This window comes from Alternaria hordeiaustralica (assembly GCF_023758085.1).
Source record: "Alternaria hordeiaustralica strain BMP 2776 chromosome Unknown scaffold_30, whole genome shotgun sequence".
In the NCBI taxonomy this organism is placed as follows: domain Eukaryota; kingdom Fungi; phylum Ascomycota; class Dothideomycetes; order Pleosporales; family Pleosporaceae; genus Alternaria; species Alternaria hordeiaustralica.
This window is the reverse complement of record NW_026056802.1, coordinates 111868-138500: the sequence shown is the minus strand read 5'-3', so window position 1 is coordinate 138500 and position 26633 is coordinate 111868. Positions and strand designations below refer to the sequence as shown.

Genomic DNA, 26633 nt, shown 5'->3' with positions numbered 1-26633 from the left:
CTAGCTCGCGGTGTGTGTATAAACTGGTCCCGCTCTTCCTCCGCCTAACGTGGCCTCTTGCGACGGGGGGGTTGCAAACGTGTCCAAGTGCGGCCTTGCAATTGGAATTGGTGGGCGAGGAGACGTGGACGGGGCGGGGCGAAGTCGCAGTGGTGTTTGCCTGGCCGTCTGGAATTGGCGACGTTGAAGATGCCCTCGACCAGCGCGAGCAAGTGCACCTGCAGGGATGTCGGCGTGTGGGCTGCTCTTGCATGTTCCAGGGCTTGGCGCTCGGAATGCGCAACTCAATGCGGTGCGGGTATTCAAGGCTCTGCCGCGCAAGATATACCCAACACCTCCATTCACTCACTATCCTTCTCTCTTTTTGTACGCTTACACATACGAACATGGCAGCCTCAATCCCACGATCGCGATGTCTCTTCTCCTCGTCCACATTAAAAGCTGTCCCTCGCTCAAGGACGCCGCTTAGAACTTTTGCCACGACCTCCGATACGCCGCAAACCGCAGTACCAGAAGCCCCCACAAAGCGGTCACGACCGCCGACGTCTTTCAGCGATACACTGAATGCCGGTCCATCATTTGGCGATTTCGTCAACCCCGAGGCGCCCCTCTCCCCGGCCGAAGCATATGAGATCAAGACGGTGCAGGTGGGCCCGGAAGGCCGCAAGAAGACCATCACACGACTTCCAGAGTGGCTGAGAACGCCAATACCCTCAAACGCAAACCAGAACTACAAGCAGATCAAGAAAGACCTGCGCGGGCTGAATCTGGCCACAGTCTGTGAGGAAGCAAGATGTCCCAACATCTCGGATTGCTGGGGCGGAAGTTCCAAGAGTGCGGCAACGGCGACCATAATGCTCATGGGAGACACATGTACACGAGGCTGTCGATTCTGCGCCGTAAAGACGTCCAAAGCACCTCCACCACTGGATCCCCACGAACCAGAGAACACCGCTGAAGCGCTGCGGAGGTGGGGTCTGGGCTACGTCGTCATCACCGTGGTTGATCGCGATGATCTCGTGGATTCCGGAGCGCATCACATTGCCGAAACCATTATGAAGATCAAGCAAAAGAACCCGACGCAGCTTGTTGAATTGCTGGGTGGAGACTACGGAGGCAATCTCGAGATGGCCAAGGTAGTCGCACGGAGTGGTGTCGATGTCTTTGCGCACAACATCGAAACAACAGAGCGTCTCACACCATTTGTCCGCGACAGGAGAGCCAAGTTCAGGCAGAGTCTGGATGTGTTGAGGTCGGCCAAGGAGGCGCGCCCTGAGCTCATCACCAAGACCAGCATGATGCTGGGCTTGGGCGAGACGGATGAGGACCTCTGGCATGCCTTGAGGGGTGCGTTCATACAGCCTGATGTACCATGAGACTAAACTAACGTGTACACAGAACTCCGCGCAAATAACGTCGACGTCGTAACCTTTGGCCAATACATGCGCCCCACCAAGCGCCACATGGCCGTCCACGACTACGTCACACCCGACAAATTCGAACTCTGGCGCCAGCGCGCCCTCGACATGGGTTTCCTATACTGCGCCTCTGGCCCACTCGTACGCTCAAGTTACAAGGCCGGCGAGGCCTTTATCGAGAACGTACTGAAGAAGCGGAGGATGGGCAACGCAGGAAAGAGCGAAGTCGCAGATCTCAGTGTCGCAGAAGAGACTAGCGAGACGTTGTAAATATTAATATTCATGTAAACAAGTCATCGCTTTCATGCGACTTCGGGATTACCTCAACTCGATCCTGAGTAGAAGTCTGCTTCAACCAGGCTGTTCAATGTACAACACCTCTTCTGACCACATAAACAGTTTTTGACAGCATTTAACTCATGTGACGCCTCAACAAGCGTCGAGAAACAATGCATCTGTGCGCTTCTTATGAACGACACTAAAAACGATTGGCAGGTGAGGAAGACGTCGTACGCGTATATATGTATAGACCATTACAAAAGGTCTCCTGTGTAACGACCCACACCTCTCCAACCTCCCAGACGCCGTTTGGCGAAACATCGCGCGGAAGAAAAGGTTAACGACTGTCATATGTACAGAAAGGATCCCTGCGTGTACATCCAACCAAAAAGTGCAACTAGTTCCGAGAAAAACAAATACAGTTCCCACTAAGACATCGCCTAGTGAGTCACAAACTTCCGACAACGTGCAGACGTCCATCCAGCGTCGAGATCAAGAAGACAACGCAGGTATGCGCCTAGTTGTTCGGCATGCCAGCGCGCAGATTCTCATACTTGCTCACCGGGTAGCTGAGCAGATTCTTGCTCTGATCCAGGGCACCGATACCGCCAATGTTCTTGACAAACTATATCGACGTGTCAGCCATTTTCTCTTTCACCAGTCCACACCGAGATCAAGCGCAAGAAGAGAAAATACGTACCGTGGAGATCAAACTCTGGTCACCTTTCTTATCACTCGAGCTCTCCCACCACATACCACCCCCCAGTCCTCTCTCTCGGATGTACGCGGTCTTCTTGGCGATGACTTGAGGTGTGTCGTAGCTAACCATGAACCTTTTGGCGGGGTCGTAGCACCAGCTAGCAATAACGCTGTCGTCGGAATTTTCTTGGCAGCCAGCAACGGGAAGCTTGCTGTAGTCGAATACGCCATTTTCCCAGGTACCGGGGCCGATCCCTGAGAAGGGCTTTCCGGGCCCATCGGTGTTTTCGAAAGAGCGGCCGTAAAGGGGCATGCCTAGGACGATGTTGTTAGGGTTAATACCCGCCGCGATGTAGTCGTCAACTGCCTTCTTCGTACTAAAGGGGGTACTTGTTGGATTGGAAGAGGAGGGGTTCACGTTGGCCTGGTGGCCGGCGTTGGCGTCCCAGGATCCGGCGTAGTCGTAGGCCATCTAGCACTTGGTGTTAGCAGTCAGTGTGACTTGATGAGTCGAAAGTACTGACCAAGTTCCAGAAGTCAAGGTATTGATCCATTGCCTTGAGCTTCATTTTGTTGTAATTGGTAGGGCCTGCAGGCGAAGCAACTGTGAGGAGTAATTTCTGATCAGGCGCATGGTTCTTAGAGTATTCGGTAAGAGCGCGACGGGTCTCCTGTAGAAGTAGGACCATGTCTTCTGCCTGCGCATCATTGGTAGGATATTCCCAATCGATGTCGAGGCCATCGAAACCAACATCCTGTAAGATCTGAACGGCGCTGCTCGCGAATTTGGCCCGACCTTCGGGGGTGGACGCAGGCTGGGCGAAGTGGGCAGAGTAAGTCCAGCCACCGATCGATAGGAGCACCTTCAACTTGGGGTTGCTCTTCTTTTGGAGATACAACTGCTTGGCGCATCCATACATGTTTGTACCCACATCGTTCCACGAGTCAGTCGCATAATGCTTGTCAACGTCAGACCAAGCATCTGTCAAAAAGACTTCGCCGGTATCCCGAACATCAGCAAAGGCATAGAGGACATGGGTGAGCTCTTGTGCAGGAAGGTCTTGAGGATTGAAGTTGCGACCATAAATAGCCTGCAAGTAATGTTAAATGTAGATCTTCCGCATTTGGACCAGCCGACATACCCAATTGACAAAGTAAGCAACGTTCTTGTAACCTGATGCGCTTGAAATAGTAGTCATGGTGTCGTTGGTACCACGCGGAATTGCGATGGCTTGTACAAGGGTGGAGATCGAGAGTAATGATGTTACTCCCGCGAGCATGTTGGCGGCGCGCATCCTTATGATGTCGCTAGTGGCGCGCTATGCTGTGCTACGTGGCTGTGGCGCGGGCTAGTGCAGGTACGAACTCGGCTTGAATTGAGTGCCGAAAGCTCAAGTGTGTAGTGAAATCGAGAAAAGTATGATTTGCGACCTTGATATCCGGCCAAAGAACGTATATTTATATCCCAAAGAATAACTGAAGATAAGCTATGGCGAAGGCGAGTCGACTGAAGGTGTGTGTGAAAAAGCGTAAAGGAGGGTCACTCGACCATGCAACGGCCAAGGAGCGAGGGAGGAGCAGTTAGCGAATGCTACGAAAGTTCTCTGAAAGGAATGTGACAGTGGAAGAGAGAAGGAGGGCCTAAAAGTTAGCAAAGACCCAGGTCTCAAGGGTACATATCTTCGTCCACGCGCGCCTATCATGCTGCAAGCGCAGCATGGGCAGCAAGGCTGTTTGCACATACATATTTGACAAGATACGTCAGTTCCAAGATCTAGAAGCCTTATGGAGTGTGCCCTTGATCGACCAGGTACAGACGGCTACGATCTGGGAACGACGGTTAAAGGCCTCTAGGACAGACTGCTTGAAGCTCTGACTAGTCGAGTTGGAGACAAGAGCGACAAGAGAATTGGACACTCGGTACAAGAATGCACTTGGCATCTCCATCGGATATAGACCGCATGGCTCCAATGATCGCGGCAGTGCGATTTCGGTGTACTTCTCCATACTCCTCTAGTGAATAATGTGGAACGGAGCGACAGCTCATTAGTCGCTCAAAAGGACGTTCGGAAGTTGCTCGGGTAGTAAGTGGCTTCAAGGTTCTCGTTGCGATGGCGCTCCATGGAGATTGTATAGTGTAAAGCTCCCATCCTGCTCGTTGGACCGTTTCGGGGCGTTAGGATGTGTAACGTCAAAATACAACATAACCATCAGATTGCTCTGTGATCCCATACCGCTTGCTACGCGCATCTTTCAAAACGGCATAGTCTCGCTGGGTAGTCCACGGGTGAAACCATGCATAGGCACATGAAGACATAATCCCAGTGTCGAGTGGAAAGCGAGCGCAGTAGACATGATGGTGTACTCGAGTAGGGTGCATGCGGTAGATACCACCTGAACCGGGATGGGAAATTAGGTGTTTGCACTACAGACGGTGTGGACGGAGTATTCGAGCTTTAGGCTGTAGGAGACTACGGTCAGTTCAGATTGAGTATTCCGTGGGTGATGTTATGTCTCCACTTCTTGCGTGCACATGCGTGTGTCAAGTCGTCGGTCATTGTAGTCGCTTAGGCCGAGCAAAAATACTGTGAGAAGTGCAATAGCGCCAGGTGGAGATAGATGGTGAGTTGACCGCAGCGTATCGTAGAGACGGAGCGGGGACTGAAGCCGCACGAGGGAAGGGTGCTTGACGGGAAGGATGGCATGCGGGACGGACGGGTGGCCGCATTAAGCCGCGGTGCATACGCGAGGTATGAGCAGATACAGAAGGAAACCCGGCCTGGATGCAGCGACCTTGTAGTTTGCCAATCTGCGAAGAGATAGGCGTCAAGCGCTCCGAATAAGCCCTTTCTCGACACATTTTCGCGTGCAATCAGAAGGATTTGTCCACGTTCGTGCACTTGTGATTAGAGACACGCGGTGCTTTGCTGGGGTTGTTGCAGATCAGAGAAGCGCTATAGCGATAGTACGGCCCATGTCTTGATAACGAGTTAGAGCTGCCGGGGTCAGTACGCACGTCGCGATGCATCATGGCTGCGACTGTAACCTCGGAAGCAGGATGGCCAGGCCGCTGCCCGCCGATCCGATCCCCCACGGATGGCAGGGCTGAGTGCTCGACGCACATGAGTATATAGTGACGGCGAATAGAAAGCGTGAGTTGGAACGTGGAGTGTGTAGAGATGATGATAGTCGATGAGAAAGAAGCGTGGTCGTTCAAAAGGCGGAAAGATGGCTCGTGTGACCAGTCGTTCAAGTGGCGTGGCCAGTGCACGTTCAGCCTCCCACTGCACTGTAGTATCTTCACACCACTCCAAGATGACAGCTCGACAGAACCAGGTCAATGAAACGCCAACCATTTGCACACAGGAAAGCCCAAGACCCAGAGCATAGTGATGAGGACAGCATCAGGTTGCGGGCTCACGCATTCAGAGGTAGACATGCGCCGCACGTATGCCGTTCTTAAGATGGAAAGGGTCGATGCAAACGATGAAGATGAACGACTTGCTATCAAAGGGTATCATAACAACAATAAACGCCGTGCTTAGCATATCCGAGACCACTAGACCTTCGTAGGGACCATGATATCTAGTGAGAACCTCTCTTATTCATGCCCGTAGTCTCCGGACTAAGCCATTTAGAGGCCCCACGGCCTTTCTGCTCAAGACGGCATCTCTCGCCCCATCTCTTGTTCTACACACGGCTCTCTCGACCCTGCCGTCTTTGGTAATGGCCATGACTGCTGTCCGTCTGTCGGACCAGACAACGGTAACCTGCCTAATCGCCGCATCCGCTTCGATATCCAATATGCGTGCGCTCCCGAAATCGGCATCGTCCTGCTCGATATCTGAACTGGCCTCGTCGTCGCTTACAAAAGCGTTTAAAATCTTTCCATTGGATGTGAAGCTGTCGTCTTCACTATCCTGTCTCGGTCGTGCCAAGCCAGCATCCTTCCGTAGTTGTTCTACTGCATTGACGCGCAGGTGCCAGCTCACGAGTTCCTTCCTCAGCAGTCTTCCGAATTGCACGAGGTCTTGCTCTGGATCGTTCTCTTCGTCTTTGCCGCTCGCAGGTAGCCACTTGTCCGACAGGTGCTGCAGAGGTATACATGGTGGAACGGTGTGCTTGTGTATCTTCATCATTCTCTTGTCGTGTTTTTGTTTGACGCTCAGCAAGACATGGTACGTCTCGACGAATCTGCCTCCCAGTGCTACGTCTATGCTAACGCCGAGGATGTTGCCGTCGTTCAGCGCATGCGGGTCGGGATCTTTGACTTTGTATGCAGTCACGCCGGCGCAGGCACGGTAGATGTTTTCGAGGTTGCGTTTCGACTGACGTGTGATGACATCATTGGCATCATTCGCGGATTTGTTGTTTGTGTTGGTGTTTTGAAGGCGCGCTGCGAGGTGGGGTTGCGACAGCAGAACGGAGGATAGGTTCGCGCGGTGGGCATGGAGTGTCGCTAGTCGGGTATGGAGGTTGCTAATGTCCTCGTCGAGCTGTTCGGTAGTCTCCATGGTGCAGCAGTGTATCGTCGCAGAGGCGCATCGGTGTCCAGGTTGGATCGCGTAGAGCAGATAACGCGCTAACACGTGACTAAGCGTCGAGCAGGGGTGGCCGGAGGTGGGATGGAAGCCCGCGACCCGCCTAGTGCTCCGCCCTCGAGCTCGAGACTAGAGGACACGGTTCCGTATCCGCCCAGTAATTCAAAGCCGGTGGCCATCGTTACTGCATACTGTTACCCGGCTGCTAACACGTTTCTTGTCATTCACTAGTCACTCTCTAAACATCCGTCGCAACCCAGAGTTTGCGTCTTCTTTCCTACGCTTCGCCAATCTCAGTCCCGGACTTCAGCCACCTATCACCCGCGCGACTCCTATTACCTACCCACTTGTCCAACTCCACCACCAAAACCCCTCCTCATCGGACGCACGCCACCGACGCACCCAAATGAGCAAACGCGCCTCGCGATCCAAGAACCGCGGCTCTGTACTACGTGAGCAGAGCTCCACCGACTCACTGCAGGAGAAGAAGAACGGAAATGCAAATTCCACGGCTATGAACAGCGCAATGTTGGAACATCGGCGCAAGCATTCGTCCTTCGACAGCAATTCGCCATCGAGCCAGGCTGCATCCCTCATGGGCAACTCCAACTTTTCGCTCGATGACGATATCCCCAAGCTGGGCCAAGAAGACGAAGGGACGTCCAAAGGCTTCTTCGAGCTGTCCAAGAAGGACCAGAGCAACTTCCTCCTCCTCGTGCTGCTCTACTTCCTGCAGGGCATACCCATGGGCCTGGCACACGGCTCTGTGCCATTCCTGCTCAAACACAACGTGTCCTACGCTGCCATTGGTGTCTTCTCGCTCGCAGCCTACCCGTACTCGCTAAAACTTCTATGGAGTCCAATCGTGGACGCGGTATGGTCACCAAAAGTCGGACGCCGGAAGAGTTGGATCTTACCCATTCAGACCATTTCTGGCTTCTCCATGATCTGGCTGGGCAAGAACATCAACCGCATGATGAAGGAGGCGGGCGAGACCGACAGCGGGGTTTGGACTTTTACGTGGTGGTGGTTTGCACTCGTATTCCTTTGCGCCACTCAGGATATCGCCGTGGATGGTAAGACATTGCAACTCCCAAGACTGATATGCGCAAAGCTAATCGCGAGTAGGCTGGGCGCTGACCCTTCTCTCCAAGGAGAACCTCGCATACGCATCGACTGCGCAAACCGTCGGCCTGACCGCAGGCCAGTTCCTTTCCTACACCGTCTTCCTCGCCTTCAACTCCAAAGACTTTGCGAATAAGTGGTTCCGCAGCACTCCTGCAGACACCGGCATCATGGAACTTGATGGCTACTTGAGCTTCTGGGGGTGGGCATACCTGGTAGTCACTCTTGGACTGGCAGTCATGAAGCGCGAAGACCGCGATAAGAACGGCGATGGCATCAGCGAGGTTTACCGCACCATGTGGGGCATCTTGAAGTTGAAGAACATTCAAAGCTTCATCATCATCCATCTCATCGCCAAGATCGGGTTCCAAGCCAACGATGCTGTCACAAGTCTGAAGCTCCTAGACAAAGGTCTCAAGCAGGAACAGCTGTCCCTCGTCATTCTTGTTGACTTTCCCGTCGAGGTCTTCCTTGGCTACTACATCGGAAAATGGTGCCAGACCTACCCGCCGATGCACATCTGGTGTTGGTCCTTCATTGGACGCCTGGTGGCTGCTGGGTTCGCGCAGTTTGTCGTGTCGATCTTCCCGGCTGGAGGAGCATCGTCTGGTTTCCTGATGCTGGTCATTGCTGAGCATGTGCTGTCGACCTTCATGAATACGGTCATGTTCGTCGCAGTCAGCGCGTTCCACGCAAAGATCTCTGATCCGCTCATCGGTGGTACCTACATGACGCTGCTCGCTACGTAAGTTCCATTCGCCTGCTCTATCTACGTGTTGCTAACAACAGTATAGCGTCTCCAACCTTGGCGGTACATTCCCACGCTACTTTGTCCTCAAAGCCGTCGACATGTTCACTTCGGCAACCTGCGTACCACCTACGGATGTTCCCAAGGCAGATCTTTTGAAGGGGCCACTTATCACACAGGCCTTCTCTTGCTCGCTAGAAGCAGAGAAGCATCGCTGCCAGGCAGGCGGGGGTGTCTGCAACGTCACGAGTGACGGATACTATATTGTGAATATTCTGTGTATTGTGATTGGTGTAGTGACGTTCTGGGGCTACATCAAACCTGCCGTTATGCGCATACAGGCGTTGCCGCTAAGGGCATGGAGGATTGCTGGATAGGTAGATGACCTACGAAGTGTACGATATAGATGTAAAGCTTGATTTAGATGAAGGCACATTGCGCGGCTATAGACTGCTGATAAAAAACGTTTGGACCCAGAAACATGGCAACAATCCGTCTCCAAGCCGCTTGCGCACGTATGTGCCGCGCTCGCGCGTTCTCCCGTGACCAGGCGTGCTGATCGGCCAATAGTGGGTGGCCTGATGCACCAGTGTAAGCCACGCCGTCTGGAGCGCATGCAGGTACGTTTGCGCCGCAGTACATGTCTCAGACCGCTCAAAGAAGGGTCAAACTATGCAAGGGTTTGCTCACGAATAGCCTGCACAGTTGGGTGGTTATAGCTTGAGATTATTGGGTGAAAGAACTCTAGCGGCTCGCCGTTGTCAGTCATCAGATGGTCTGGGACCGTTCTGTAAGCAGGCCGAGCCTCGACTCAGCATGCCGAAGACGCCGATAGAGGGACATGTTAGCTGGTGCGATATGTCAGGCCATGTGTAACGGCTGCGGCCCGGGGTGAACTAGCAAAGCTTTGAGGGATCAGATGCCTGCGCCTTCTCCGAGAATCTCGCAAACCCCCGAAGTCGCCGAAGACACGCTGTGCCAGCTAGAGTAGCCTCATACCTCGGAAACGTGCACAAGGCGTCGACGCTTACCTTCCTGCGGCTAGTCGCCCTCGACATCGCGTTTTGACATCTGTCGCAAATTGTCTGCTGATCTTGAATACTCTTTTACCTCTATTCCTATTCGCCTGACGTGTCGCGCCCTTTTCCGTCCGTCGCAGCATAAACCTACCTAGTCCGACACCTTGATCGACGTCCGACTTTACATCAACCCCAAAGTCTACCGCAGCCGTTGAACATCCAAGGGCCCAGCCAATCCCTTACCTACGCCAATCCCGCCGAGGTGCAACACTGATAACGAGTCCCCGCGAATCGTCTTATCTCGAATCCTACGAACAGTGTTGATACCGCCTGTATCGCCAATCTTGTCGCGTCGTTCTTCTGTATTGTACGGACAATCGCAATGGCTTTTACAGCGTACCAACCTAAGGCGCGGGTCCAGAAGCCCGCGCCTCATTTCTCTGGCACTGCAGTCGTCGATGGCACATTTGAAGGTATGCGACTGTTTACCGTCTTGCACCTTTCTCCTTCCTTCACCCATTCGATTGCCCATCAGTCAGAACAACGTACTGACAACTCGTAGACCTCAGCTTAACAGCCTATACATCCACCAAGCAATGGCTCGTCCTCGGCTTCGTCCCCATGGCCTGGACTTTCGTTTGTCCGACCGAGATCCTCGCCTTTAGTGAACGCGCATCCGACTTCGCTGCCCGTGGCGCCAGCGTCGTCTTCTCCAGCACAGACAGCGAGTATAGTTTGCTTGCTTGGACAAACGCAAGCAAGAAGGAAGGAGGCCTGGGCAAAATCAATATTCCTCTGCTGAGCGACAAGAACCACAGCATTGCAAAGGACTACGGTGTGCTGATCGAAGAGGAGGGGATTGCGTTGCGAGGTCTGTTCTTGATCGACCCGAATGGCATCGTACGACAGATCACCATCAACGACCTTCCTGTTGGAAGATCGGTCGACGAGACTCTTCGTCTGATCGATGCCTTCCAATTCACCGACAAATACGGCGAGGTACGTTGCTTCCTATTCCCACGCACCCCTAAGTACGCTATATGCTAACATAGTTTCACTAGGTTTGCCCTGCTAACTGGAACCCTGGTGACGAAACCATCAAAGCGACCCCCGCAGGCAACAAGGAATACCTCGAGAAGCTCCATACTGACACCAAGATGTCTGACGTCGCCGCAAAGACAAACGGTACGGCTTCTTCGGCGCGTTGATAATGGCCGGCCAGACCTCAATGTTTCGAAAACAGTGTGCTGATCTTCCTTCTTCCAGGAACTGCATGAAATGCAGATGTTTTGGCGTGCTTTGATCCTGCGATATTAGCATATGCGTCTCGTCTTTCATCTGTGATAAGTTGCATTGATCGGCGTTGTTCTGCCGCTGTCGCGTTGGTTTTCTGGTTGCGGTCTTCGGCTCAGCTACGCCCATCATACCAATAGAATCCACTCTATACAATGTTCAAAACTTTAAATCAAATGCAGCCGTGAAGTTGGTGGCATTGCGTGTAACGTGAAGGCTTGGTCAGGAACACTGTGATGCTCGTTTCCTGATTTCCAACAGGTCTTTGATTCCTACACATGCTCACAAAAAATTTCAGCAGGATGACAAGGCCCCAGAACTTCTGTAAAATAATTAAGTCGCAAGCGTGTTGCGACATTGCGAAGGATGCGCGTTAGCTTCCGCTTGGCGCTACGGAAACAACGCGACGCCACGGATCTGTACCTCTTTCGACATAGCCCACAAGAAGGGCCTCCAATCATGGAGCCACGCCTGAATACGCTACTGGACATCTCGAACCAAAGCAGCATGTCGTACTTCACAGAGCCATCGAACATGAGCTCACCTGGCTCGCAACGACCATCACATCACATTAATCACAGCTTCGTACGCCCAAAAGCGCTCATGCTAACGAACGCATCTCCTGAAACCACTCAGTCGAACGACCTCCGAAGAGACGGACAGGAGAGGCTATATGCTACACGGTCGATGCCCAGTGCTCCGATAGCACAGGTATTGAACGATGAGGCGAATGTGCTCGAGGCAGCACAACCCGTGCCATCCACCTTTGCCCCATCAACAACACCTTTCAGTGGAAGGCTAGTGGATCTGCTTCTGGATAGCCCGGATCATGCGAGGCAAAGATGGGATCAAGAGCAACAGTTTCTTCAGCCTGACAACACAGGATGCAGCCCAGCTGTCATCAAACTACCGAGGTTACCGCAGCCTCCCAAGCGGACAGCGAAGCGACCTAGAATCCCGCCGTTGCTACAGGGCTTGCATCAACCCCCGCCACTGCCGCCTGAGGGCAGACTCTTCCCACCGATCACTGGGGAAAAGAATGGTTTCGCGGGCGACAGAGGGTATGACGCACGTTTTGAAGAGTCCAGGACCAAGGATGTGGACGAGCATGCCTTTCTCGAAGGAAATGCCATGGACTACAACAGAGCTGGTCAACATGCCGAAACCCAATCATTTTCCCAAGCGTCAGTTCCGCCTGTATCTTCTACTGTAATAGATGTGGCCCATGAGACAGATGTAGCAACAAACGCCTCCAAGGACTCTGAAGCGCTGTTACAGCCCAAGCGTGGAAAGAAGCGAAACAAGTGGTCTGAACAAGAGACCAAGGATCTGCTTCTAGGTGTCAGCAGGTATGGTATAGGTAACTGGAAAAAGATATTGCAGGACCAAGACTTTGCATTCAACAATCGCACCGCCGTTGATTTGAAAGACCGCTTTCGTGTATGTTGCCCTGGTGAAGGTTTGAAGCCACGACAGCCAAAGACGAAGGGAAAAGAGAAGACAAGCCTAGTTGAGACACCACCGGATTTGCCAGATCAAGCCATCTACACTCATCAGCATTCTCTTCCCATTAGCGAGCGCCAATCCGACATCAACCTCATTTCGAACTGCCCCAGCCCGACAGAGAACCAGCAACGTGGAGCTACTCGCAATAAGGCTACTACGCAGCTGGATCTGGCGGAACTCGGTATCCGCGAACCATTCTCAAAAACCACCCGTCGACCACGCCGGGCCTTTAGCGCACGCGATGACATCAACTTGCTCAAGGGCTTTGAAAAGTACGGGTCTGTATGGCACTCAATGCGCGACGACGAGGATCTGGGGTTTGGAACTCGGCATCCAACAGACTTACGCGATCGATTCAGAATCCGGTATCCAGACAAGTATGCCAAAGCAGGCTACAAACTCAAAGCAAAGGAGAAGGAACGTACACTATCGAAACAAGCACAAGAGCAAGAAAAACAGGACGATTCTTCGCAACAGCCAGACCCCATTCCACTTCAGAACCCTTCGCACCACGCGAAATCAAGTCACTCACAGAACGACATTACCTTCCTCGGAAAAGACATTCATCCCTTCAACACTAACGGACCAAACACCAACACGCCATCACACTGTCCGATCTCCAACAACAACAACAGCACCACCAACAACAACGTCAATAACCTAAACCCCGCCCTAAAGCCCTTCAACCCCTCCTCCTACCTCTCCGACCCCCTCCCCACCCTCCCCTTTGACGACCCAGACAACGACCTGGCACAAGACATGAGCACCGTCGGCGACGAAAGCCCAATAACACTAAGTCGGAATATTCTCCGTTGGGCGGATGCGAATCCGTCGTCTCTGTACGCCTTGCCCGCTACTTCGGCGGTTTCTGCTTCGGCGTCGACGGGGAATGGGCTTGGTGGTAGTCTTGGTGGTAAGGGGGCTGGCGGGGGCGGGTCCGGTGGTGGTGGTGACGGGGGGATGGATGGGTTTATCGGAGGAGGGAGAGGTCAACAGCAGCAGCAGCAGATGGATGGTGGGAGGGGGATGGTGCTGCCTGAGGCGGATAGTTGGTTATTGGGTGGTGAGAGGGTTCCGACGTATGGGATGTATAGGCATCGATCTTAGCATAGGCTCATGTGTCGTACGTGGCAGTGGGGAATGAAGGTATAAGGTCAAATAGCCACCTTATGTTGGCATGATAGGGACTGCTCGATACAACGACAAACTTCAGTAAAATTTTCCAATTCGGTATTCTTGAGAGCTCAATTGCAGACGTATCCATCAGATCTACATGACCCATGCCCTCCTCCCACATAAACCCGGGTATCACTCGCTCCCAACCTCCCATGTATCAAACCCCCTATCTCGCAGTCTGGCAGATAGCAATAGCAAATTCTCGGAAGTCTCCTCTAGTAGCCTCTTCGACATCCTCCTCAACGATACGGCCATACTTCTCCTCGTACTCCGCCTTGACTCTAAGAAGATGCTGCCGGTCCCAATGTAATCTCACAAGACGCGAGATGAGTAATTCGACTCGTTGTTGGCGCTCATGCTTGCTGGATGTTGCTTCGCGCGAGGACAGGCGACTGTTGGAAGAGCGGCCGTCGTTTGCGGGCTCCATGAGGTCGACGAGAGCGTGGTGGAGGAGCATGGCATCTCTTGCAGGACGGTTGACTGGGACGCGTAGTTAGTATATAACCAAGAGCTGGGAGGCATGGGAGAACACTTACTGACGCCATTGAGAATGTGCGCAATAACTTCACCGACTAAATTGTTGCTCTTCTTGAGAGCGTCTCTCGCAAAGTTGCCTTGGTACTTTCTCTCATATGTCCTCAGCACCTCGCGCAGATGTGCGTCACTTCGCATGATGACAATACTGAGCATAGCACTTTCTCCACCTTCCCTGGCTCGGATGGCTTTGTATAGGGTATCGACATCGCGATTGCGATATTCCACCGGCCACACATCGCTTTCTTCCTGCCGATTGGCTTCCAGTGCCATCAGCACAGCTTTACGGAACTTGTCGGCTTTGAGCTCCTTGTCCATGCAGCGGATGAGGGAGTCGCTGTAGCGCTTGTCTTTGAATGAATCTTTGATTTCGCGGATCTCGTGGTTTTGTCGACCCATTAGTGATTCGATAAGGAGCTCTCTCTTCGCCGAGTTGGACTGGTACCAGTAGTTTGCCCAGTAGCCCTCGCCTTCGTATTTGCCTAGGGCCGTCACGTAGGCAATTTTGCCAAAATTACCGTTGGTCTTCAACTTGATGTGTTTGGCGATGTTGATACCCCTGCCTTGTACTTTGCAGTGTCGCTTGTACTCGGCTCGCAACTCGAGCATCTGGTCGTGTGTGAGGATTGGGAGGATTTCGCATATAGTCTCCACATCTGGCGTCCGCGCCGCCAGTGCGTCGACTAGGGCTAGAGCGTCATCAGTGGCATCGTATATTCTCGCTTTTCGTTTCTCCTTTTCTGGGAGGCGCTCGTCGCGGCCATATGCGGCCATAGCCAGCTTGTCGGTATGCCTGGAGGACCTCGAAGGGCTGGGTGTTCGTCGCGAGGAGGTGGAATGAGCACGGCGGCGGCGGCCATGACCAGACTCACGAGGGGAGAGAGTATCGAGAGGAGGCAGATGGTCAAGATCGTCATCTAGCATCAGCGCCTGTGGCATAGGGCTAATGGACTGATACGTTCCATGGTACGCTTCGAGCAGTGGACTCGGCGGTGGTAGTCCGAAGGGGAATCCCCCAGGCATGCCTCCTGGAATGATGGTTTGTATATCGGGTCTGTTCCCGCTGACGGACAGCCTATCCATGCGCAGCCCATCCGGCCTGTCGCCTGCGCCAAGGTGACCTTGTGGACGCATCTCTACTACATTACGGCCGTCGTGTGTGCTCATTGGCCCCGAGTAGGAAGCAGCGCGGTGATGATCAGGGCGCGGCGAGTGGCTGCCAATTGGAGGAGGTGGATAGAAGGACTGGTCGGCTGGGGGCGGCTGAGGAGCCAGTGGCATGGCCGCATACTGAGATGGCGATGGAGGGGCCTGTGATGCGTACGGGGACTGCGGTGGCGGCGCATGCGATGCATACTGAGGCTGCGATGGGGGAGCTTGCGACGCATACTGCGATTGTGAGGAAGGAGCCTGCGGCACGGCTGTGTACTGGAGTTGGGGCGTCGGGGGGTAGGAAGGGCTTATGGGCTGGGAGTTGTGCCGCACGACTGGCGGCGGCTGGTTGTTGCTGCCCACGGGTTTCGCGGTATACTGGATATTCGTGGGCGGACTCGCATACTGGAAAGCGCCGTTGGTCTTCGCTGTCGCCGTCGGGGTGCGCGTGGGCGCGTTGTGGGATGCCGACGTCGCGGTATAGGCAAAGCCTTGGGCGGTCGGCGCATACTGGACGTTGCCCGGCTGCGCATACGCGACGCCCGCCGAGTTGGCTGCCGTGGTGGCAGGATGGGCGAACGAGGCGGACTGGGTATACCCTGGTCTCTCGTGGGGAGGGAGATCGGTGTAGTTCCCCATGGTAATGGGTTCGCTGGCTGGTCTGGTCGCCATTTCTCAGTTCAAGTCCCGCAATGTCTGTCGAAGACATCTGGCAGACGCATTTCGCGCAGTACTCACGTCGCATATTGCTGACCCGGCTGCCTAATCTCATACTGCGGGGTTGCAGCGCCGTTGTCAGCTGCACCTCGATGTCGCTGAGGCTCGCGCCCGTCACGGCTACGTGAGCGCGCGCCCTCTCGACCGCGCCCAGGCGATTTGGACCGCGAGCGCCTTGACTTGTCGTCTGGCCGCAAAGACATGGCCTTGATCTTTCACTGCTCAATTGATGAGACTAATGTCAATTCTCGTGGTCGAGGTTTACGCGCTGAACAGTTCGGTCCAGTGCACGGCGCCACGAAAATTGCGATGGCTGGAAGCTGCCACACCATTGCCGCTCCTTTCAGCCTCGCTCATGTTTGCATTGGGGGCCAAAACCGTTGCTCAATTCGCCCGTTTCCCTGGTGCCGGAGGTCGGGTAGGCGCCTGCGCACATCGTGGAGCAGCTCCGTGAGTTCTTGTTGTAGCATCACGATGCAAAAGGTGTCGTTGGTCCTGATGTGCACGTACGTCGAAAGTGGAAAGGGAGGCTTTCCCGACTCCAGCACATCCGTCCGCACTGAATCACAGTCATGATTCTTATCTTGCGTCACAGCGTCAAGCGAGCGCTAGAAACGCCGAAGAACCTCTATCAGAAACTTATGTTGAGCCGCTTCAGCTCCGTAACGCGCCGATATTAACGTCGCCATCGGCGAAGGCAGGAACTGTGGGTCTCAACTCACCGCTTCAGCTACCTGACGTGGAATTATCGAGCATTCTACGGACATTACCAGGGAATGCTTGGTACCTTAATGCTTAGCCTATCCGTCTGGTGAAAAGATTTCAGCTCGAGCTGAAGTGGTGTATCGGCAGAGCGCCACGATGCATAGATAAACAAACCATGACAGCAGCTTATAGGCCGTGACCATCAGCAGCCGCGCTGTTCTAGATGTCACTTAAAGCTGAGGTGATACCATTTTCAACTGTTACAATCGTTATTCGCATTTTACTAAAATCATGGCTGTCGTTGTTCCGCTTCCTGGTAATCTCCAGCCGCAATCTGCACTCCTCCAATTGCCAGCAGAAATCAAACACATGATATTTGGATTGTGTTTCGTTGCCGACGCCCCCATAATCGACCCTCAAATCGACAGTTCCAAAACGCGAGATGACAATGCCGTTCGTACGACACCAGGCGCTGCTCTCCTTCAGACATGCCGTAGAACCTACCACGAGATCGACCGCCGTCCACTATTCGCGCAGAACACCTTCCGCTTCTCAAATCTGACCAGGATGCGGGCTTTCCTACATGCGCTTCCTGTGGAGTACAGAACGCGCATCCAAGACATCGAAATTGACTTGCGAGAGTTGAACTCCGATCGTCCTCACCTTGCGCGTGAGTGGCTGCAGTACGTTGCGCTAGCAAAGAATGGAGGCTTGAATTCATTGCGCGCTGACGCAGCCGGTCTACGGTGTCTGCGGATCAACCTAGAGGCATGGCCAGTTAGTGAGTACTCTCAATCATACCTTCATGTGAGGCATATACTGACATGGCATTTCAACTTTCAGTTGCCGTAATTCGGAGTGAACTTTGGAACTTTCTTCGAAACATGCTATCGGGGCTCGAGAGCTTGGACAGAGTTGTTGTCACTGGTTCGAGCAGAGGCAAGGCAATGGAACGAAAATTGCCATGGTCGCCAGTTCATTTTGTTGGTGGAGATGACGTTGGAACCCACGACTTGCTTACTCGAATGAACAAGTGCGTCACCAAAACCGGCAGCGACAACGCCGTCAAGTGGCAGCGACAAAACGGCAGATTACAACTCGAAGTAATCTCCAAATCGGGTTTACACGAAAGCGTTGCCGCACAAGGTTTACGAGCTCCACAGAACGAGAGCAGCACAAAACTCTTGCCACCGAGCGGAGAATGTTCCTTCTTTGCCTGCGAGAATCGCCAATCCTATGGAGAAGAGTCCGTGGATAAAACATCTAATCCCAATGCCGCCGAATGATGGGCCTCGCTGGGTCCCACGGACCATAAATCTCATTCTTGTACTTCTGGAGACCGATGAGCCACCAACTGCAGACCCCCATGCTCAGCACAGTGAGGATGACCCCTACGATCGCACCTGCCAAGAATGTACTGCGACCCCCACCTGTCAAGGTGACGAAGAGACCACCCCACGCGCCGGTTACTAGAGTGATGGTCAGGGCGAGATGACCCCACGGAGATCGAGCGCGGAGCTGCCGACGGAAGATTGGGAATAGACCGTATATTTCGATGGAGAAGAGAGTCAACGAGAAGACGTGTGTGGTGGATGGCAGGCGTGATGCAAGAACAGCCGACGCCATCATGGCCGAATTCGTGGATATCGAAGCTGGTAATCTGTAGTCATACAACTTAGCCGTACGTACATCCAAAAGACTAGTGTCGTTCATACTGTGCGCCTGTGCCTGCACTGTAGTCGAAAAAGGCAACGTTCATCATGAGGAGCCATGTGCTCAGCGCCCATATCGAATCGCTTGTCGTAGAGCGCGTAAGTGAGTTGAGAATAGGACTGAGTCCAAGCAAAGCCGCATAAATCAGCAACGCGGATTTGGCAGTTGCCAGGCGCTGTTGAGCTCGTCCTGAAAGCGCCGACGATGGTTTCATTGCAGCTTGGTCTGAGTCTGAAGCTGGTGTCGATGCCACATTGGAGACGGTCTCGAATTCCTGTCCCATCCAATGGTCCCATAAGAACCAGGCTAGAACTGTGCACAAAGTAGCCCACCCCACTACTGCGACAGGCGATACTCTGTCATGGATAATAGCCACAAAACAGCAACAAAAGATGACCACTGTTGCAAGATGCTGCACAATAACCGTGGCATCACCCATCAGCGACCAGAATTCGTAGGGCTGTAACCTTGGATTGCGCTGGAGATGATCAAGAAATGTCGTTTCATCTGTGTAGTTATCGGGAACTGTATACGTCAGACCTGGTTGGAGATGCGAGACCGAGGCCTGCGTGAGCACTCACAGGGCTGCTTGAACCATAGTAGTTTCTTGTAATTGCCCTTTGCAGGTCGGTTTACGATTCGCGGCCCACCCTTCCTCTTCCTGCTAGTAGCAGCGAGAGATGCGCCCGCTGGGTCTAGTAGCCGGTTTTGGTACATGTCACACTTGTTCGGTTTGTCCGCAGATATGGTTGATGGTGAAGAGACAGTTCAGGTTAGAGCTAAGTCGGGGGAACGCGTTACTGCACGTGCGGCCAAATGCGGATAGGCGCGATTATGTCCGAAATTATGTCCGAGCTTTCAGGTTATCAACATCTCGAGTTGTATTATTAACGATTAAGTGTTCTCCAAGCGACCATTATCCTCCTAGGCTTAGGCACGGTAGCGCGACCGGCCTTGACCTTAAAATTGTCCTGTTTCAACACCCTCCCAATCTCCATATAGCTCTCGACCGCGACCCGAATTGGCCCTCTCGCTTCAACTGGTAATTGCTCGATTGCAACCTTGGTTTTCTCATACAAAGAAAACGCGTCCTTAAGAAGACGCTTACGTAGCGTCTCGATCTGTGCGTGGTCCGGTTTCTTCAACACCTCATCGTAACTCAATCCAACTTCAGACAGCCATTCCAAAGGAAGATAAACACGACCTATCTTAGCGTCTACTTGTATATCTCGCGCAATGTTGACGTATTGCAAGGCGACACCCATGCTGTTTCCAGCAGTGACTATGGCACGCTGTTCTTCGGTGGGCAAGGCGCTGGGATACCAGCTGAAGATGAGTTGAATACACATCTGAGCTACAGTGCCCGCTACGCGCTCTGAATACAAGCGCAAATCCTCCGTGGTCTTGATCAAGGGTCCCTTATCGAAAGCAAGATCCATCTCGAAGCCGCGTAGAAGATCCTCCAGTGGTTGATGCGAGAGTTTAACGGCTGGAAGCTGGAGGAGCGCAGATTGAGTAGCAGCAGGTAAGTCCTCGCGAACTTGGTCATGTACTGTAGACTTGGATGCAGAATCGCTATACGTATTGTTTAGGAACTTGCGCAATTTCGCTATCCAGGCCTTGGCTTCATCAGCGGAGGAAGCATTATCCACCAGATCGTCAGCAACGCGGCAGAAGGAGTAGAGCAGCAGCAGGTCTGCCCGTAAAGGTCCGGGGAAGGTTGCGGAGGCCAGGTAGAAACTACGGCTTTTACGCTTGAGACGTTGCACAGCCTCGCTAAGGCCTATTAGGCGGGCATCATCGTACTTGGAGCATGGAGTGAGTAGAGCGCCCATCAGCGTTTTGGGTGATGGAAGCAGGGAGGGCTTCGCAAACATGGCCGGGAACGTGTACAGCACTGCAAGGGCATTGTCAAATGCTAATTGACCAAACACTATGAGGCAGTTGGTGACGAGGAAGAAGAGGGCTTCCTCAACCTCGAGACCGTCCCACAAGTGCACACCATATTTTGTACCTGTGTTGATTACCCATGTTCCTCTGCGCAGGGCTAGGGTGTCGACAATCCAGAGGTAGAGCGTAGGAAGGATGATGGGTATCGCGGTGTTGGTCAGAGGAAGGGCCAGAATGAACTGATAGGCGAGACTCCTAGGTTCGATTAGTAGGTATCCGGGTTGCAATAGCGATTGGCTTACCAGAGCATCAGCAGGAAGGGACCGGCCCATATCAGAATGAGACCGGTATATGTACCCTTGCTGTCATCCTGGATGCAACGCCATCCCCATGCGATGACACCCAGAAAGAAGATTTGGCCAGTACGTTTCGTGTATGCCCATCGGCTATTGGACGCGCCGCGTTCCGGACTTAGATAGACAGGCTGAAAGGTGGGCCTACTGAGGAGGAGGTACAGGACTGATGTATTGTATGTCTGGACGACAAAGAAGAAGACCTCTTCCAACGGAATGTCAAGCAGCTTTGGACCAATAATGACATGGGCGGGGTAGCTCCAGATGCCGGTGCGGATAAGGTAGGAATCCCATGGTATAGTCGAGACAACGGCAACCTGATGTGTTAGCACGAAGTATGTTGACGAGGATACGCGTACCAACCACTACCAGATAGACGACTTTGTACACGTCGAGTTTAGTAAAGAAAGGGCGGTAGAGCCAGGTGAGCAACACGGCCGGAGGGATCGTGTACTTGAGATGACTAGCCGTCACTGTCAGCCATGTTGGAGTAACGTAGGAGGCGCGTCACGTACACGAGCGCGTAGTCGAAGCCCATGATGGCACCGTGGGAGCAGAAGGGAGTAGCCGGAGAGATGTGCAATCGGCGTCACTCATGGAGCCAATGCGGCAGGGGGAGAGACTAGGCCACGGCGGGCGTCAGGCACAAGATAATGCGCAAGAGAGGCCATGATGGAGAATATTTGCAACATGGTTGAGACGGCGCTGCTCGGGCGGCTGTGAAGGATGCGCGCTGCCCCAAGCGGCCTAGCGGTAATGCAAGCCTCGACATGACATCACGATTGCCCGGCCGCCATCACGACCAAGGCCGTGGAGCACATGTCAACCGGATACCCGTGGAAGCGGGCAGCCCTGCCATTGTTGCATCATATCATGTCACCAGCTCCTGATCCTGACTCCGTGCCCTGCCTCCCACCGGCCGCGGCGACACGTGAAGACTGCATGCGCTGTACTAATGAATTGCCTGCGCCGTTGTCCTGAACCAAACCGTTCTCCAATGCCGCCAAGCTAATAATACCGCCGTAATGTCCACGCCTGGACCGAACAGCAGCAAGTCGACGCCTAAACACCCGTACGCCTTCCTGCTCGTTGCCCTACACGGCCCTGACTAACCCGCTCCAGATATCTCTCTGGCAACTTCGCGCCTGTCTCTACAACATGTCCTCCTACGCCTGTCTCATGGACCGGCCGCATTCCACCAGAGCTGCTGGGCGGCATGTACGTCCGCAACGGCGGCAATCCCGTGACCAATTCCGACTTGGGACGTGAAGCGCATTGGTTCGATGGCGACGGCATGCTCGCTGGAGTCTGGTTCAGTCGCTCTGTCGCCGACCCTACCAAGCCCGCTGTCAAGTTTGTCAACCAATTCATCACCACCGACGTGTACCGCACCGCCGTTGAGAACCCGAGTCTGCGCACGCCTATCCTACCTAGCATCGCGACCCTGGTCAACCCTGCCTCCAGCTTGTTGCTTATCCTCTGGCGCATCCTACGTACTGTACTGGTCGTCTTCTGGACCCATCTCTCAGGCTCTGCACGCGCTATCAAGCGCATCAGCGTCGCCAACACCAGCATACTATACCACGATGGACGTGCGTTGGCGACATGTGAGAGCGGACCGCCAATGCGCATTGCGTTGCCAAGCCTGGAAACCGTCGGCTGGTTCGACGGTAACCGGGCTGAAGGCGAGGCTACACCTGGCGACAAGAACAAGAACGACGAGAAACAGCCTGAAGCTCTTGGTGGAACTGGTGTGCTGAGCTGGATGAAAGAGTGGACAACAGGCCATCCCAAGGTCGACAAGGTCACGAACGAGATGGTTCTGTTCCATTGCAACTTCGTCGCGCCCTACGTTCACTATTCCCTACTTCCGGCAGAGGGCTCTGTTGCAAAAAGATCAGGTTCAGAGGGGAGCAGATTAATCAACGCGCCAGTGCCCGGGTGCTCTGGCGGCAAGCTTATGCACGATTTCGGTGTGTCACGACACAATACCGTTATACTGGACTTGCCGCTCTCCCTTACCCCATTAAACTTGGCAATGAACAAGCCCATTGTCTTTTACCAACCCGAGAAACCCGCCAGATTCGGTGTCTTTCCCCGGCGACACCCGGAATTAGTACGTTGGTTCGAGACAGACGGCTGTTGTATCCTTCATACGGCCAATACTTGGGATGAGTACAACAGCACCGGCGATATATCAGCCGTTAACATGCTAGCTTGTCGGTTGACTACCGCATCTCTTGTGTTCAGTGCCGGAAACATTGAACCTCCTCCAAACCCAAGCCACAAGCAAGCGAGCAGACCCATGTCTTTCTTCGCCAAATACGATGACGAAGAGCATGTACAAGATCCCGAGAAATCTCATTCAGATGAAACTTCGCCTTTGCTAGGAGTCCACAACGAACCAGAGTCATCAAAGGCGCCCCACAACGTTCCCATCTCACATGACGACGAGGAACAATGTCGGCTGTATTACTACCGGTTCTCACTCGCGCCCGGCTCATCGAACACTATCACTCATGAGTTTGCCTTGGCAGCGATCCCTTTCGAATTCCCCACCATCTCGCCCTTCACTGAAATGTCACGCGCACGGTACATATACGGCTGTAGCACTTCCGACGAATCGTTTGGCGCGGCATTAGGCAAGGCGACAAAGATCGACATACTCGTAAGAGTTGATGTGCAGACGCTGCTCAATCGTGCCCAGAAATCACCTCCACAGGCTGTGGACGGCTGCGTCGACGCCCGCACAATAGACGAGATACTTGCGTCAGACGACCGCGATGATCCTATCAAAGCATTCCACCTTCCACCCAATCACTTTGGACAGGAAGCCAGGTTTGTACCTCGTTCAGCGAAGAGTGCAAGTGGTGATGATGCGGATTTCGTCGAAGAAGACGGGTACCTTCTGTTCTACGTCTTCAACGAGGACCAGTTGGATGAAGACGGGGAATGCAAGCCAGATGCAGAGAGCGAGTTATGGGTATTGGATGCACGGGACATGCAGACTGTCGTCTGCAAGATCCAACTCGGCGCTAGAATACCCTACGGCTTGCACGGGAACTGGTTTACAGAAGAGGACATTGCTCAACAGCGAGAAATCGCAAGCGTGCGATCCGTGTCAGAAACGCAGTCTGAGGCAGGATCGAGCAATTTGCGAAAAGCTCTAGTTAGTTGTCTGGGCTAGTGACGCCTCTGTGTTCGGACCACTTGTCTAACGGATCGAATGGTTTCGAGACATTAGCGCTACCACCTTCTTACGTAGTCGACAAACTCTTTCCACGAGTTTTAATATCCAAAGCTTCATACTACCGCTCTTCACATGTGCCGAGTGTTGTCCTGGTGATGTGCGACGTTGCCCTAGTCAATGCGGCATCTAGATTTGCCCCGCTTTGAACAGAAAGCTTCGCTGCGCCGATCCCTGCCGTAGATGTTGATCTACTCGACTCCCGCACTGACGTAAAACAACCGATAGGATTGATGCCTGCCTGGGCAGTGAGTGACAAGAACATCACACCACCATGATATTGCCGTTAAGGCAATGATACGCTGCCATGCATTTCTTCCCCTCACGATGCGCATTCTCCCCTCATGATGCGCATCCAAAAGGCCCTTCTCACGATCTCACAACGAAACTCTATATCGCTATCACCAAACAATCTCAACACACGATAAAACACAAACTAGCCTCAAGCCAACTCAACCGGCTGGCGTTATGCAACAGATGCAAGTCGATGTCGAAGTAAGCTCAATAGATCAACGTCATAAAGCTTAATCCTAGTGGCGCTCGCTCAGGTGGTGAGACGGAAAGACCGGGCGCTATGCTCAGAATCTTTAGCGTCGATGATGATGATGATCCTAGTGTGACATGGCTATTGCACCGAGCAACCGTCACTGAAATCAGCCATTTGGACCAGAGAAACTGGAAATGCTAAACGCAGCGCATGCTTCTGACTGGCCATCACTCACCGTCACTGGCTCTTGAGTAACGAAACCCGGCCTAGTCTGGGCCCCTGGTCGATTGAGGGTTTTGACATGCTGCATGATCAAGCTCCAATCCGCTCGAGGTATGTCGTCATGATGGCATCTCTGGATCTCATGGGCGCGTAGTCCAAGATATAACCAGTACCTGCTACCTCTTGTCTTCGTCAAGCAGTCCTCTTGGTACATTCCAGCCCATACTATTCATTTGGCATTTTACCACTGTTTTCGCAATGGATCTCTTTCGCAGGAACAATGCGCTGAACCTCAATGACAACACCGTCAATGGTGCGACCGCAGACATTGCCATTACCACACATGGATCCGACTTCTACTTCGCTATCTGCGCCGCCATGGGTCTTTCTGGGTTCATCTTCATCGGTCTTGGATACCGCAAGGCGCGTCGCGACCGTCTTTTCCACTACATCACTGCTTCCGTTGTCTTCGTCGCATGCATCGCCTACTGTAAGTCAAGCGCTTCCCATTACAACATGAGGGATGTGTACTGATCTTCACTTTCACAGTCACCATGGGAGCCAACTTGGGCTTCACACCCATCGCAGTCGAATTCCCCCGTAGCGACCCCAAGGTAGCAGGAACTTACCGTTCGATCTACTACGTCCGATACATCGACTGGTTCATTACTACGCCTCTTCTGCTCATTGACTTGCTCCTCACTGCTGGCATGCCATGGCCTACCATCATGTGGGTTGTCGTTGTTGACGAGATCATGGTCATCACTGGCCTAGTCGGTGCTCTTGTAGAGAGCCGTTACAAGTGGGCTTACTTCGTTTTCGGCTGCGTCGCTCTCTTCTACATCGTCTACCAGCTCGCATGGGAATCGCGCATCCACGCCAAGTCATTCGGCCGTGATGTCGAGAGGACCTTCATGATGTGCGGAAGTTTGACTACTTTGCTCTGGATCTTGTACCCTGTCGCATGGGGAGTATGCGAGGGCGCGTAAGTTTTTCCCAACAACGATCATAATTGTGCAGTCACTTACACTGGAACAGCAACCTTATCGCTCCCGACAGTGAAGCCGTCTTCTACGGTGTCCTTGATTTCCTAGCCAAGCCCTGCTTCGGTGCCCTCCTTCTGTGGGGCCATAGGAACATCGACCCCGCCCGTTTGGGTCTTGCCATCCACGACTACGGTGATGCCGACGCTGTCGTTCAGGAGAAGAAGATCAAGCCTGAGACTGCTGCCTCGGGCGCAACTGCCACCCACCCCGATGGGTACAATGGCACAGCTCCTCACGTCGACAACACTGTCTAAACAAATCTCTTGGTTTAAGATGAACAGTGGCCTCTGACAAGACGGAGAGATCAGAGGTATGGTGGTAGTTGTAATGTTAGGATGACCTTCGCGTTTGCAATCCCACCGGGGATGAGAACGTGGAACTGTAACGCGGATCGAATCATGAGTACTTTCAAGATACCCTCTTTGGTAGATACTTAATTAATTTTTTACCTTGTCAAACGTGTTTCCGAATGTTTCTGCATACATCCATTTGACATGTTCACAGCTAGTGCACAACCAGCAGATACTCTAACCACCCAACCCTCCGCTGATGTATACCACCAACACAGGCAGACTCGATTGTACAACCCATGTTTCTGCGCCTAGAGTATGCATTCTGCACACACCATTAACTTTCACCATTCGTGCCGTATTCGTTCACTATATAACTTCCGCAACCCTTTCTCCAAGTCCCGCGCATACGTTGATGAACAGGCTAGCCAACGTTTGTTGCTCATATCTATTCACCCACAATCGTGACCCCT

At 53.2% G+C, this 26633-nt stretch overlaps 10 protein-coding genes across 10 annotated transcripts; 6 read left to right on the top strand and 4 right to left on the bottom strand.

The window, feature by feature from the left end:
* Positions 1 to 386: 386 nt before the first annotated feature.
* Positions 387 to 1688, top strand: J4E84_009585 (uncharacterized protein; the record flags this gene model as incomplete). Its single annotated transcript, XM_049392147.1, has 2 exons — positions 387 to 1347; positions 1399 to 1688. 2 exons carry the CDS (start codon positions 387 to 389, stop codon positions 1686 to 1688), a joined length of 1251 nt encoding a protein of 416 aa, XP_049240128.1.
* A 526-nt stretch (positions 1689 to 2214) lies between these two features.
* On the bottom strand, positions 2215 to 3676 carry CHIB1 (Endochitinase B1; the record flags this gene model as incomplete). Its single annotated transcript, XM_049392146.1, has 4 exons — positions 2215 to 2322; positions 2398 to 2868; positions 2921 to 3487; positions 3539 to 3676. The coding sequence occupies 4 exons, from the start codon at positions 3674 to 3676 to the stop codon at positions 2215 to 2217; spliced, it is 1284 nt and encodes a 427-aa protein (XP_049240127.1).
* Positions 3677 to 6001: 2325 nt separating this feature from the next.
* Positions 6002 to 6910, bottom strand: J4E84_009583 (uncharacterized protein; the record flags this gene model as incomplete). The annotated part of the gene is made up of 1 exon (XM_049392145.1): positions 6002 to 6910. One exon carries the CDS (start codon positions 6908 to 6910, stop codon positions 6002 to 6004), a length of 909 nt encoding a protein of 302 aa, XP_049240126.1.
* Positions 6911 to 7343: 433 nt separating this feature from the next.
* On the top strand, positions 7344 to 9187 carry J4E84_009582 (uncharacterized protein; the record flags this gene model as incomplete). Its single annotated transcript, XM_049392144.1, has 3 exons — positions 7344 to 8013; positions 8066 to 8807; positions 8857 to 9187. The coding sequence occupies 3 exons, from the start codon at positions 7344 to 7346 to the stop codon at positions 9185 to 9187; spliced, it is 1743 nt and encodes a 580-aa protein (XP_049240125.1).
* A 1024-nt stretch (positions 9188 to 10211) lies between these two features.
* On the top strand, positions 10212 to 11037 carry TSA1B (Peroxiredoxin TSA1-B; the record flags this gene model as incomplete). Its single annotated transcript, XM_049392143.1, has 3 exons — positions 10212 to 10302; positions 10392 to 10828; positions 10891 to 11037. The coding sequence occupies 3 exons, from the start codon at positions 10212 to 10214 to the stop codon at positions 11035 to 11037; spliced, it is 675 nt and encodes a 224-aa protein (XP_049240124.1).
* A 544-nt stretch (positions 11038 to 11581) lies between these two features.
* On the top strand, positions 11582 to 13735 carry J4E84_009580 (uncharacterized protein; the record flags this gene model as incomplete). The annotated part of the gene is made up of 1 exon (XM_049392142.1): positions 11582 to 13735. One exon carries the CDS (start codon positions 11582 to 11584, stop codon positions 13733 to 13735), a length of 2154 nt encoding a protein of 717 aa, XP_049240123.1.
* A 235-nt stretch (positions 13736 to 13970) lies between these two features.
* On the bottom strand, positions 13971 to 16129 carry J4E84_009579 (uncharacterized protein; the record flags this gene model as incomplete). Its single annotated transcript, XM_049392141.1, has 2 exons — positions 13971 to 14284; positions 14341 to 16129. The coding sequence occupies 2 exons, from the start codon at positions 16127 to 16129 to the stop codon at positions 13971 to 13973; spliced, it is 2103 nt and encodes a 700-aa protein (XP_049240122.1).
* A 3383-nt stretch (positions 16130 to 19512) lies between these two features.
* Positions 19513 to 21406, bottom strand: J4E84_009578 (uncharacterized protein; the record flags this gene model as incomplete). The annotated part of the gene is made up of 4 exons (XM_049392140.1): positions 19513 to 20770; positions 20818 to 21185; positions 21232 to 21331; positions 21384 to 21406. 4 exons carry the CDS (start codon positions 21404 to 21406, stop codon positions 19513 to 19515), a joined length of 1749 nt encoding a protein of 582 aa, XP_049240121.1.
* A 487-nt stretch (positions 21407 to 21893) lies between these two features.
* Positions 21894 to 24055, top strand: J4E84_009577 (uncharacterized protein; the record flags this gene model as incomplete). The annotated part of the gene is made up of 2 exons (XM_049392139.1): positions 21894 to 21940; positions 21991 to 24055. 2 exons carry the CDS (start codon positions 21894 to 21896, stop codon positions 24053 to 24055), a joined length of 2112 nt encoding a protein of 703 aa, XP_049240120.1.
* Positions 24056 to 25082: 1027 nt separating this feature from the next.
* J4E84_009576 (uncharacterized protein) lies at positions 25083 to 26124 on the top strand (the record flags this gene model as incomplete). Its single annotated transcript, XM_049392138.1, has 3 exons — positions 25083 to 25314; positions 25374 to 25809; positions 25863 to 26124. 3 exons carry the CDS (start codon positions 25083 to 25085, stop codon positions 26122 to 26124), a joined length of 930 nt encoding a protein of 309 aa, XP_049240119.1.
* Positions 26125 to 26633: the final 509 nt, after the last annotated feature.